At 35.1% G+C, this 14,156-nt stretch overlaps 1 protein-coding gene across 1 annotated transcript in view; it reads left to right on the top strand.

Annotated features, from left to right (window-relative positions):
- Nucleotides 1–13,458, top strand: part of LOC132717811 (histone H4 transcription factor-like) — a gene marked incomplete at its 5' end in the record, with an annotated part of 48,716 nt that extends 35,258 nt beyond the window's left edge. The window contains 1 exon segment of the mRNA XM_060701376.1: nucleotides 9,623–13,458. Within this exon segment, the coding sequence (XP_060557359.1) occupies nucleotides 9,623–10,313 (691 nt within the window).
- Between the last annotated feature and the right edge of the window lie 698 nt (nucleotides 13,459–14,156).

Below are 14,156 nucleotides of genomic sequence, written 5' to 3'. Positions count from 1 at the left end.
ACATAAAACTTCATAGGTGGATAGATCTTATTGAGAAGGAATGCTGTGCACAATAATGATAACTACACCCTTTATAATTTTTGAGTTATTGCCCTTCAAAATTTTCTTGGAGATGAGGGGGACTGCAGCCCCCCTTCAAACCCCACAAACAGAAGGGGGCACATCCCCTTCTGGCAACCCCTTATGTATCATACAGTCATGAAATTAAGGCCATGTAAAATATGATCTTGACCACCAAATTCACTAGTCTCAACTGCATTATGGCAAAGTTCAATTGTATAGAAACACTTCCTACACTTCTATTTAGTGTTGTATGAAATAATGCGGTGGCATAGCATTTTTCACAAATGCAATCTTGTTATTTTTTTCCTGAGTGGAGCATATTAACTCAAAAAATCTTTGAGATGTCAACATAAAACTTCATAGGTGGATAGATCTTATTGAGAAGGAATGCTGTGCACAATAATGATAACTACACCCTTTATAATTTTTGAGTTATTGCCCTTCAAAATTTTCTTGGAGATGAGGGGGACTGTAGCCCCCCTTCAAACCCCACAAACAGAAGGGGGCACATCCCCTTCTGGCAACCCCTTATGTATCATTTTAAAGGGGGCGGCGCCGAAAAAGTTAACTTTTTTTTTTAACACCGTTTTTCAAACAAAAAAACAATGTTTGGGGCCTAAATAGGGCATTTTTACACTGTTTGAGGTCTCAAAAAGGGGGTTGGGGACTAAAAGCCGTCAAAACATGTCTATATGAGGGATAAGGTTAACAAAAAATTATGAAAAACCTTGGAATTACCCAAAATCTAGATTTTCCATGTTAACACGTGGCCTTATAACTAATTTTGGTGAAAAAATGTTTTGTGGCATTTTTAGCTGGACTTTTTATGCCACCGCAATCTGCGATGCGGTGGCATATAGCGATTCACCTGTGTGTGTGTGTGTTTGTGTGTGTGTGTGTTATATAGATTATATAGTGAACTTAAAAAATCTTCTTGTTAAAAACTACTAGTCCAATTTCAACCAAACTTGGCAGGATTGTTCCTTGGGTGAAGGGCTTCCAAAGTTGTTCAAAGAATTTCTTTCCATGGAGAAATCTGGTTGCCATGGCAACCAAAAGGAATTATAGGAATAAATTTAAAAAATCTTCTTGTAAAGACCCAAAAGGCCTAGAGCTTAGATATTTTGCATAAGGCATTGTCTGGTAGACCTCTAACAAGATTGTTCAAATTATAGCCCTGGGGTCAAAATTGGCCCCGCCCCGGGGGTCATTAATATTCACTATGTACATATAGTAAAAACTTTAAATACCTTCTTGTAAAAACCGAAAAAAGGCCTAGAGCTTAGATATTTTGCATAAGGCATCATCTGGTAGACCCTTACCAAGATTGTTCAAATTATAGCCCTTGGGTCAAAATCGGCCCCGCCCCGGGGCAATTGATTTTTGCTATATGTACATATAGTAAAAACTTAAAAACATCTTCTTGTAAAGACCCAAAAGGTCTAGAGCTTAGATATTTTGCATAAGGCATTGTCTGGTAGACCTCTACCCAGATTGTTCAAATTATAGCCCTGGGGTCAAAATCGGCCCCGCCCCAGGAGTCATTGGTTATCCTTATATGTATATAGTAAAACTTAAAAAAATTCTTCTAGCAAATGACAAATGCTAGAGGTTAGATATCTTGCATGAAACATTGTGTTGTAAAGCTCTAGCAAGATTGTTCAAATTATAGCCCTGGGGTCAAAATTACCCCCGCCCTGGGGGTCATTGATTTCAATATATACATATATTAAAAAAATAAAAAAATCTTATTATCTGAAGGTACAAGGCTTAGAGCTTTAATATTTGTTAAATAATATCATCTAAAGGTAATCTACCAAAGTTGTTCAAATTTTGCCTCTTTTGTCAAAATTAGCCCCGCCCCTTGGAGCCATAGGTTTATCTTATATGTATATAGTTAAAACTTAAAAAATCATCTTCTCTAAATTTACAAAGGATAGAGTTAAGATATTTTGCATGAAACATTGTGTAGTAAACCTCTAGCAAGATTGTTCAAATTATAGCCCTGGGGTCAAAATTGGTTCTGCCCCGGGGGTCATTGATTTTCATTATGTACATATAGTGAAAAAAAAAAAATTTTTGTCTGAAGGTTCAAGGCATAGAGCTTTGATATTTGATATATAATATCATTTATAGGTCCTTAACCAAACTTGTTCAAATGTCAAAAATTGGCACTGTTCGGGGGCAGTGATTCTCATTATGTACACATATTAAAAACAGAAAATAAAACAAATGTTTTCTGAATGGGAGAAAGCTATAGCTTAGATATTTGACTTGAAATGTTGTTTGGTGGACCTGTATCAAGATTGTTATTAAACCCTTGGGTCAAAATTATGCCTTGCCCAAGGAGACAGTGACCTACTTTCTTGTCCTTTGATGTATAGCAATGAAATTTTGACCATGTGCACAGTTTTAGTTGTAAAATTGAACTTTGACCTAGATTTTGATGATGTGACCTACTTTCTTGTCCTTTGATGCACAGCTATGAAATTTGAACCATGCGGTGGCATAGCATTTTTCTCAAATGCAATCTTGTTTTTTGTTGTTTTTTTTTGAAAAAAAAGTTGAGGTATTGTTATAGTCCTGGCGGCGTTGCCGTTGCTGGAGCCGTTGCCAGGGCGTCCGCTAACTTGTACATGGATCATCACTTTTTTAGTTCTTGGTGTATTGTCTTCATACTTGGCCACAACAACCCTTTGGGACAAGACCTTTCAGTAGACCACACTGACTTTGACCTTCATCCATAAATGACCTTGACCTTCAAGGTCAAAAGTCCAAATTTTGCTTGTTCTTGCTATTATTGGCTGTAACTTTGTTATTTTTTAATGGATTGTCTTCAATCTTGAACATAATAATCTTTAAGGATAGCCCTTTAAAAATAAGCAGACAGACCTTGGCCTTCACTCATAAATGACCTTGACTTTGAAGGTCAAATTATTGAAATTTTCATTATATTCCCGAAACGAAGTTTGGGGGGGTATATAGGAGTCACTCGGTGGTCGGTCGGTCGGTCCAGCAGCCCGTTGCATTTTCCTTGTCCGGAGCATAACCTGAAGACTAATGATTGGAATTCAATACAACTTCATAAAATGATCATGCACATTGAGAGGAAGTGCTGTGTATAAGAACCATAACGCCATCTTGAGATTCTTGACTAATTACAGAGTAATTGCCCTTTGTTACTTTTCCTTGTCTGGAGCATAACTTGAAAACTACTAGTTGGAATTAAATACAACTTCATACAATCATCAAGTACATTAAGAGGAAGTGCAGTGCACAAGAACCATAAGTCTATATAAAGTAATTACAGAGTTATTGCCCTTTGGGTTTTTTTCCTTGTCCGGAGCATAACTTGAAAAGTACTGGTTGGAATTTAAAACAACTTCATACAATGGTCAAGCACAATAAGAGGAAGTGCAGTGCACAAGAATCATAACTCTGTCCAGAGTAATTATAAAGTTGTTGCCCTTCGTTACTTTTTCATTGTTTTTTTCTTGTCCATATTATAACTTGAAAACTGCTAGTTAGAATTCAATACAATTTCATACAATGGTCAAGTATATTGAGAGGAAGCGCAATGTAGAGAAACCATAACTCTTTCTTGACTCATTTAGAGTTTTTGTCCTTTGTTACTTTTTATTGTCCAGTGCATAACTTGAAAATTAATTGTTGGAATTCAATGAAACTTCATACAATGGTCAAGGGCAGTGAGATGAAGTGCAGTGCACAAGAACCATAACTCTATTTGGACAAATTACAGTTATTGCCCTTTGTTACTTTTTTTGTTCAGTGCATAACTTGAAAACTAGGTATTGGAATTAAATACAACTTGATACAATGACCAAGGGTAATGAGAGGAAGTGCAGTGTACAATAACCATAACTCCATCTTCAGTATTTGTAGAGTTATTGCCCTTTGTTGCTTTTCCTTGTTTGGTGCATAACTTAAAAACTAATGTTTAGAATTCAATGCAACTTCAAATAATGGTCAAGCGCATTAAGAGGAAGTGCAGTGCTCAAGAAGTGTAACTTGTTCTGGACTTATTACAGAGTAATTTAATAAAACTTCATCAATGGTCAACCACATTAAAAGGAAATGCAACATACAAGAACCACAACTATATTTAATTGCCCACCACCATAACTATATTTTAATTCTTTTGCAAGGTATTCTGTTACTAGTAACTTCCTCATTTCCCAAGCAGTCTTGCGGGGGTATTAATCACATTTAGTGATAGTTCTAGTTTTTTTGGCTATTATTGGCTGTAACTTTGTTATTTTTGAATGGATTGTCTTCAAACTTGAACGTAATAATCTTCAAGGATAGCCCTTTAAAATAACCAGACAGACCATGACTTTCACTCAAAAATGACCTTGACTTTGAAGGTCAAATCATTGAAATTTTCATTTTTTGGCTGTAACTTTGTCATTATTAAATGGATTGACTTCATATTATAACAGAACATTCTTAAGGACAAGACCTTCATGTTTATCAAACTCAAATTGACTTTGGCTCTTTTATGACCTTGACCTTGAAGGTTAAATTACTGAATTTTCACTGATTTTTGCATTAAATGAACATATATATTTATTGGTGTGTATGTATGTATATATTTTTTTTTTTTTTTGATTGGGTTTTACGTCACATCGACACAGTATAGGTCATATCGCGACGTTCCAGCTTTACTGGTGGAGGAATACCTCAGGTGCCCCTCCTTGCATTATTTCAGGCACGAACAGGCACCTGAGTAGAACCACAGACGTTCCGTAAGCTAGCTGGATAGCTTCCTCACATGGAAGAATCCAAGTCCCTGTCGGGATTCGAACCCACAGAGGTGAGGGGAAAGAGGTTTGAAGTCAACGACCTTAACCACTCGGCCTTAACCTTTTACCACATGAGCATATTGTGAAAAATAGCCGTTTTCATTGAAAAGCCTCCTGTTACAAGTTCAAACTGCTATAAAACTATGAAAAATGCTTCAATACTGATGAAACTAGGCACAAATGTTGACTGAACTATAACCTCTGTAACAGCATGCTCAATCTAAAATTTCCTGTTACCATGGCAACCGTGAGGGACGTCTCAAAATTGCGAAAAAATCACTATTTTGCATTGTTTTTTTTCATTTATGCCAAATAAATAAGATCTAGGATTTGTAACTTTACATAAGAATAAATACATGAAAATAAGTTTTTCTATCTATGTGACGCCAAGAAAATTTTGGACTTGTAAGAGGCTATAAATGACCCCAGATTGATCATAAGGTAACGTGTAACCAATGCTGAAAAGCATTTGACTCTATCTCAATCCATTGAGAAGTTGCAGCACTTTGAAATCAATTTTGATGGAAAATATCGACGCAAAATAGTGATTTTTGTCCCCTCGTTGCCATGGTAACAGAAAATTTAAGCCTTAGCATGTTGTTGCAAGGGCAATGGTCCAGTCATTATTTGTGCCAAGTTTGATTAGTGTTGAAGCAGTTTTTATAGTATTATAGCAATTTGAACTTGTAACAGGAGACTTTTCAATGAAAACAGCCATTTTTCACAAAATGCTCATGAAGTAATGGGTTAAAAAAGAAAACCGGAAAGAACCTTCGGAAAAGACAGTTTCAAAATGATAATACTATAATATATCAATTCGTGAAAATTAATTAAATTTTTTCAATAGATTAATTAAGAGTGCAATTAATTGTTTGAATTTGTTTGCATTTCATTTGCTGCAAAATTCTCCAGTTCATTATTTATTACCATAGCGCGACACGAATGGCCGTTTCCTTAAATTAAAACTACTACTATAAATAAATTTTCGGACTTTCACAATGTAAAGGTCATCATTCTTTTTATAGGTTCAACAAGGACATACATAATTACCCTCTGTGAACTACAAAATGGTTAATAAAAAAAAAACGAAGAGCGTGATTAATTGGCAGATAAGATAATTTCATTCGAATATGTTTGCATGGCGAAATTCTCCAGTTCGCTATTCATTGTACATATCGAGATATTTCATTTCTGATAATTAAACACCTTCATACCAATTGCCCTTGACTTACAGTACTATAAATTTGCAATTTTCAACTTGTTCATGCATAGCCCAAAAAGTATTAGACTTGTAGGCCTGAAAGTTCACAAGAATGTTGGTAATATGCTCCTTGGGGTTTGCTTGTGGATTTATTCAGTATTTGTAAAGTTCTTGCCCTTTACTTTTAAAAGATTTTTTGTTTTCAACTTGTGGCACATGTAGTCCAAAAAATATTTGACCTAGAGTCATAAGATTGACAAAACAGTGGCGTGTGGGGGCACCCGTGTCCTATGGACACATTTCTAGTTTAAATTTATTCTTATCATTCCTTTTGGTTGCCATGACAACCAGATTTCTGCATGGAATCAAATTCTTTGAACAATTTTGGCAGATGCTGCGGTGGCATGAAAAGGAAACGTTAAGATTTGTTCAAACGTTTCTTTGTTTGCTTTTAGGAAAAGTAAAAAGTTGAGCAATGCCCCCACCAGGCGGTGGCTCTTGTTTTCCAAAAATTTATTACTTTTTAATGTTTGGTTGTTGTTGTTTTTTTATTTTATCAAACTTTATGTATGTAGATTTTTTCCTGTTAAGATTATAATAATTAAGGAGCTTTTATAGGTTTATATGAATTAATTATTTTGAAATAAGACAATCTTATTAATTGAAACTGATGTTACTTAAGATTTGTAAATTCACTTACAATAAGTTGTAAATGACGCATATAAAATGTCAATTGTTTAAGGTAATTTATCAAAACTTTGGACATGAATACTGTTTTGTTATCCCCCGCCGATGGAATCGGGAGGGGGATATAGTTTTGGCGTTGTCCGTCCATCCGTCCGTCGGAATTTCGTTTCCAGAGTAGTTCTCTGCAACTACTGACTGGAATTCAACGAAACTTTATGGGAATCATCAATATCAAGAGGAGATGCGCATATCGTCGGCTTGTTCCGGTCCGACCCTTTAACTCAGAGTTATGGCCCTTGATTAGTTATGTAGTATGCATATAGAGTAAAAATCGTTTCCGGAGTAGTTTTCTGCAACTACTGGCTGGAATTCAACGAAACTTTATGGGAACCTTCAATACCAAGAGGAGATGCGCATATCGTCGGCATTTCCAGATTTTACTATTTAACACAAAGTTATGGCTCTGTTATTGCCCTGAATATTTATCAAGTTCAAAGAATATTACTGTTTATGCCATGATTAATATATAAATAAAGCCTTATGTCTTCAGTTGTTGTGTTAATAATAACCAGTACTCGGCGGGGGATATAAATTCAACGAATTTGCTTGTTACAATTGTGGGCAGTCTCTCTCTAAATGAAATACTGAAGGGCTGATGATATGCCCCTGTCACATATTCACAAATAATGCCACGGAAGAGCTACGGTCTAATCGTTCACCGATTACTACGGAAATGTGAAATTCCGTAGTCCGCTACGGTTCCAGTACAGACACACAAGGGTATGAGTACGGATTTACCACCAAAAGCCCCCGGAGAGACACGAATTGTTACGGACCGACACGGTTTGATACGGAGCGATACGAATCAGGACGGACGCACTACGGATACACTACATTCTGCTAAGGTATAAGCAAGGGTTAGTACGAATAAGTACGGTCTGATACGGAGAAGAACGAATTGATACGGAGAAGAACGAATTGCCGCGGATCTATACAGACCTTTTACATCCGTCAACAACCTCTTGCATGCTCATTTTCAAAATGCCTCACAAGAAAAGAAAACCTAGAAAACAAATTGCAGAGTTCAATGAATTTGGCGGAGGGGTTTCGGCCTAATCGCGTCCGAACCCCGAGACACATCAGGTCCGATTAAAGTGAATCTGGATCCTCAACAAGTTCGGCCATGAAAGCCTCATACTAAACATGAAGCGGTCTTCGTAAAAGCCCATCTCTAGTCCACCATCTTGTCTGTCTTACCTGATTAGATATGGACTAGTAATCATTAAGGAAAAATGTTGATCAATACTTCTTCTCTTTTAATTTTAAAATTTGCTGTTCCTTTTACAATTATATTAATTATCGTGAATGTTATTGTTTATAAATATGTAAAAGCTTGTTAATTAATCTTATCACTCAAGTGCCAGCGTCCGAGGCTTATGAGACACTTCGTTTTATGTACATATTTACTCCAATTTCACGATCCAATGTTTGTAAAATATGTAACATTAAATGTTATTCTATAACTTTTGAATTGTAGTACGATATTAATATATTTTTACCACTATGCATGTCATCAAGCAGCTCGACCACTGCCTCCGCATTTTTGAGCCATTTTAACATAAAGTTGCAGCCAGTAAATGCCAATTATCATTTATTGAATGTTCCCGCAAATATGTCTGTTTTTAACAAGAAGGTAGTATTTATACCCTTGAAAAAGTACATGATACTTAATTCATCCGTACTAAACAGTGGTGGATCGTACCATTCCGTACCATTTCGTGTTGCAACGCAATTAACCGTATAAGACCGTGCTAATCCCTGCACCTCCGTAGTACAACGTATTACGATCGTGGCTATCCATGACAATTCCGTATTAATCCGTATTTAAACCGTAGCTTATACGTAGGGTAACCGTACAAATACGTAGTTCTCCGTACCAAACTGTGGAAATCCTTGGCAAGTTGGTGGACTACGAATCAATACGGACTAGTACGTATCAGTACGGTTTAATACGGACTAGCAGGGAAACGCTACGGTTGATTTTTCCGTAGCAAATTTTTGTGCATGTTCAAAAATTGTCAAGGATCGCTACAGATATACAAGGACTACTACGATTGATTAGGGTTACAATACGGAGAGCTACTGACAAGTACGGGTAGCTACGGACGATGCCGGAATTAATCCGTGGCTCTTCCGTGGGCGTATTCCGTGAATATGTGACCGGGGTATTAGGTACCTGGCTGTTCCTGTCTTATTATACATTAAAACAACATATATGTTCATAGGAAGAAATACAAATATAATAAGTTTACCCCATGTCTACCACTGCATTTTTGTATTGCTGAATTTTAAAAGCTTTAAATCAAAGAAGGTAATAAGAACACAGTCATTTTCATATGCTCATAAATATTATATTAATTTTGAAGCCTTAGATATTTTGAATGAAGCATCCCTTGTTTGCTCTACAAAATTTATGAAAATCATGCTCCTAGGGTCAAAATTGGCTCTGCTCCAGGGGTCGCATAGATAGAAAAACTTATTTCCATGTATTTATTCTTATGTAAAGTTACAAATCCTAGATCTCATTTATTTGGCATGTATTTGCAATTCCTGTGGTGCTCTTGGTTATTGATTTTACATTGCTGGATAGTCATTAATTGTTCTTTTTAAATAAAAATATTTAGATTTTTTGGATTGCTCTTAAATTATTGAAAATAAGATAAGTGTTTTTCCCTACAAAATGTGGTTAGGTGGGGGACTTATTAAAGAAACAATACAATAATTGGAGTCAATATGGTAATTGTTTATTATGCGGTGATGGATAATAAGTCTAGTTTTTTCTTTCCAGGTATAAACGTCATGCAGATGGGAAATTTCGCTTACAAACTGTTAGATATGAGAGTGTGGTACTTACCAGACAAGAGGAAACCTCATTAAATGTATCAAGTACAAGTGAACAGGTCAGTGACCCACCTGATAGTAATAATTCATATCCTACACATCGTACTAAAGGTATAGTTCTGGTTGAAAAACAAGATAGGACAGCTTTATTAGATATGAATACTTCTAATAGGGATGTCTGCTTACTTTCACTATTCAATTCTGAAGGGCAGAAGAAAACTCAACAATGTTCTGAAAACCAAAATACAAATGATAAACATAGAAAGGAAAAGGTTGATGATATTGAAAAAGATAATATGGATATTGAAAGCCTTGGGAGTAACATTTCTGTTGTTCAAGATGTTCAAGATACAGATTTCAATATAAACAACAGTTGTGACTACAACAAACCTGGACATGTTCACTCTGAAAATAATGCAACAGTAGAAGAACCAATTGAAATCCGAATCATAACTAATGAGGCTGGTGAATATATGGTTCAAAATGATAATAATGGACTGAAAGAGACTGTAAGTAGAGACATACAGAAGCAAATGGAGATAGAGGGAGAGACAATGTATAATCTACAAATGTTAGGAGATGTTGCTTTACAGGATAAACGTCAGGAGTCAAAAGTAATCCTGACTGACTTGATCTGATACACAATTTTATCTGTTAATTGGATTAAAAATCAGGAAATCATTTTCCATCCACAAAAAAATAGTTTGGAAGGCTATATCACTTTTTCCTGTTCCATCCTGACCCATCACCGGTTGAAATATTAACTTGAAACTTGGAATATTAAAGCAATATCACAATGCAACTGTCTATACTCAGACAGTTAACATAAAACTGCCCCTTTTTAACTGAGAAAATATCCCAAAAATGTACCAAAATGGCAATAGCTTTATTTTTATTAATGAATTGTCTTCATAATTGGACATTACAATCATTTGGAATTTTTCTATAAAGTGATTGGACTGACCTTGAGCTTGAGTCATAAATTACCTTGACCTTGTTCCAAATTTTAAATTTTGCTGTAACTGGCTAGAAATGTGTTATGAATGGATAGTTTTCATATTTAGACACAACATCCTTCAGGACCTTTATGGAGATCAAACTAATTTTGACCTTGACCTTAAAAGTGTAATGATTGAATTTACACTGATTTTTAGCTTGACTAAACGAGGTATAGGGATAGTTGTCCTACTCAGACCCGGACGTCCGCGTCCAGATTTCAGATTAAAGTTTGGTGCAGTAAAATATTTTTTACTAAACTTTTTCATTTCTTAAGCAATCAACTTAAAACTTCAAATATATGTTTCTTATCATCAACCACATCTCATGTGAAAAAAAAAAATCTTTTATTTATTTCTGTTCTCTCATGATTGGCACAAGTCCCATAAGTTTGATTTGCTAGCTCAGGGTGAGCTTTTAGGATCGTTGAATGTCCGTCGTCCGTCCACACTTGTTTGTTAACACTCTAGCGGTGACATTTTTGCCTCAATCATCATCAAACTTTGCCAGGATGCTTATCTAGGTAATAGCTCGGATGAGTTCGAACATGGGTCATCTCGGATGAAAAACTAGGTAACAGGAGCTAAACATAGAAAAATCTTGTTAACACTCTAGTGGCTACTGTTTTGATCCAAATATCCTGGAAATTGGTCTTAAAGTTTGTTTTGATCCAAATATCCTGGAAATTGGTCTGAAAGTTTGTTTTGATGATTTCTAGGTCAAGTTCGAATATGGGTCACCTGGGGTCAAAAACTAGTTCACACTGATCAAATATGGATAATCCTTGTTAACACCCTAGTGGTCACATTTTTGACTCACCTGTCATGAAACTTGGTCAGAATACTTGTCTAGGTAATTGTTCGGATGAGTTTGATGGGTCAGGTGAGCAATCTAGGGCCATCTTGGCCCTCTTGTTTGCATAATTATGCCCCTTTTTCGACTTAGAAATTCTTGGTTAAGGTTTTGCGTGTAAGCTGGTATCTCCATAACTACTGAAGGGTTTGTGCCCTTTTTGGAACAATTTTAGGCATTCATAATAATAAAGCAGTGATTAACTCAATAAACTTTCTTTTAAATAAGTAGAAGTAGCACATGTTTAAAACAAAAAGTAATTTATTGGTATCTAATATTAAATAAAACGAATTAAGATGAAGTACTGGCATTGGCTTTAGAATATTGCAACTTACTATAAACAATTAGTAAGAAAGAACAAATAAATATTTAAGTAAAGAACTTTGATTTACTCACAGATGAATCAAATTTGTAGGAATATGATTTAAACTTAAGTAAATGAAAACAACAAGTAGTCAAATGAATAAATACTCAAATTCTGCTCCATACATAATTAGGTAAAGAAGCAGATGCTTGTTTTGGTTGAGTCTTTTATGTTTTCTTTAGGGGGTGAGTTGTCATACACAAATTTACACTTTATATGCATTTATTTTTTTCCAATTATTGTTATTATCTTAAATGCTTCTGGGATTGTTGTTTTATCAATTTATTTGTAAGTAAAATTGTTATATGTCTATTAACGGAATAATTTTAATGAACACGAAATTAGTTCACACCTACATGTGTATTGATAACGTGATGGTTTAAGCCAATGAAAAAAACATCAATATTATTAGACTTATGACAGTCAGGCGGAGAAAAAGTTTGCAAAGAGTATCGATAATCTTTATGTAGCAAACAAACTTTGAATTGCAAGTATTTTTAGCTCGACTTTTCTATGAAAAGGGGAGCTATCCTACTCGCCCCGGCGTCGGCGTCACACCTTGGTTAAGTTTTTCGTACCACCCCACTTTATTTCAGAAGTATTACAAGTATGGCTTTGAAACTTACCATACTTGTTCACCATCATAACCTCCATCTACAGACAAGAGTACATAACTCTGTCAAGGTTTTTGACAGAATTATGGCCCTTTTTTGACTTAGAAAGTGTATTGAGCTTGGTTAAGTTTTTTGTACCACCTCACTTTATTTCAAAACCATTGGAGGTATTGCTTTGAAACTGACCATACTTGTTTACCATCACGACCTTCATCAACAGACAAGAGGACATAACTCTGTCAAGGTTTTTGACAGAATTATGCCCCTTTTTGACTTAGAAAATACATTGAATATGGGTAAAATCCACTTATTGCCTTAACCCTTTGAGATATTGCTTTGAAACTTTTAATGCTATTTCACATCATTACCCCCATCTGTACGCAAGAGAAGGTAACTCTGTCAAGGATTTGTTTTAAAAAATTAAGGCCTTTTATCGACTTAGAATCTTGGTTAAGTTTTTAGTACCAGTCCACTTTTTGACTGAACTGTTTGAGATATTAATTTGAAAGTTGGAATACTTGTTTACAATCATGATTTTTTTTCTTTCTTACCAGCCCTCTTTTGACTTAAACATTTCAAACTTTGCTGCAGTGTTCAAGGGTATCACACAATTCAGTAAAATAATTCTTCACTAAATATCTTAATGCTCATGGCCATTGTTCACTTTAAAAATACAGAGATTCTTGTATTGCCTTTTACTGCAAAAACTTTTTTTATTGGCAAGCAATAAAAAAGTCGAGCGCGCTGTCTTACGGACAGCTCTTGTTTCATATCTTTTCGGCTGGATAAACTGTCCGATGGGGGGGCAGGCATTTTCGTATCGTAAAATGGCTGCCATTTACAGTATCAAGTGATTGTCCCAAGCACCACGGGAATTATAAATATAGCTAACCTCGGCGCGTCGCATAGGATGGAAAATACCTTTTTCATATTTTATTGTAATAAATATTTACGTAACTGTGTCTTTCGGTTTTTTTTTATCAATATATAACCAATAATGATGTTAATATGAATAAATAATCATATCTCAAATCTTCTACTATGATTTACACTGAAATTCTACCTTTAGGGTATTAAAAAGGTTTTTAATTTCCTGTAATTTTATTTTGTGATTATGCTTCAAAGCAGTCAATTGACCGTGAATTTTCTTTTCATATTTTGATTTCCTTGAAATCATTTTTAGCTCGACTATACGAAGTATATGGAGAGCTGTCCTACTCGCCCGGGCGTCGGCGTCCGCGTCCAGATTTTAGATTAAAGTTTTGGTGCAGTAAAATATTTTTCACTATAACTTTGTCATTTCTTAAGGTATCAACTTCAAACTTCAAATATATGTTCCTTATCATCAACCACATCTTATGTGACAAGGTTCATAACTCTAGCACCAATATTTTCAGATTTATCTCCCCTTGAACTTAGAATTTTCCTTAAAAAATACTATTTTTTACTGATACTTATTTATTTCTGAAGGGATCAACCTCATACTTCAAATATATGTACCTTATCATCATCCCCATCTTACGTGACAAGGTTCATAACTCTAGCACCAATATTTTCAGATTTATCTCCCCTTGAACTTAGAATTTTCCTCAAAAAATACTATTTCTTACTATTTCTTCTTTATTTCTTAAGGGATCAACCTCATACTTCAAATA

The sequence above is a fragment of the Ruditapes philippinarum genome, unplaced genomic scaffold (assembly GCF_026571515.1).
Source record: "Ruditapes philippinarum isolate M1 unplaced genomic scaffold, ASM2657151v2 ctg4152_1_1_1_1, whole genome shotgun sequence".
Classification (NCBI taxonomy): Eukaryota; Metazoa; Mollusca; class Bivalvia; order Venerida; family Veneridae; genus Ruditapes; species Ruditapes philippinarum.
This window is presented reverse-complemented; position numbering and strand designations above follow the sequence as displayed.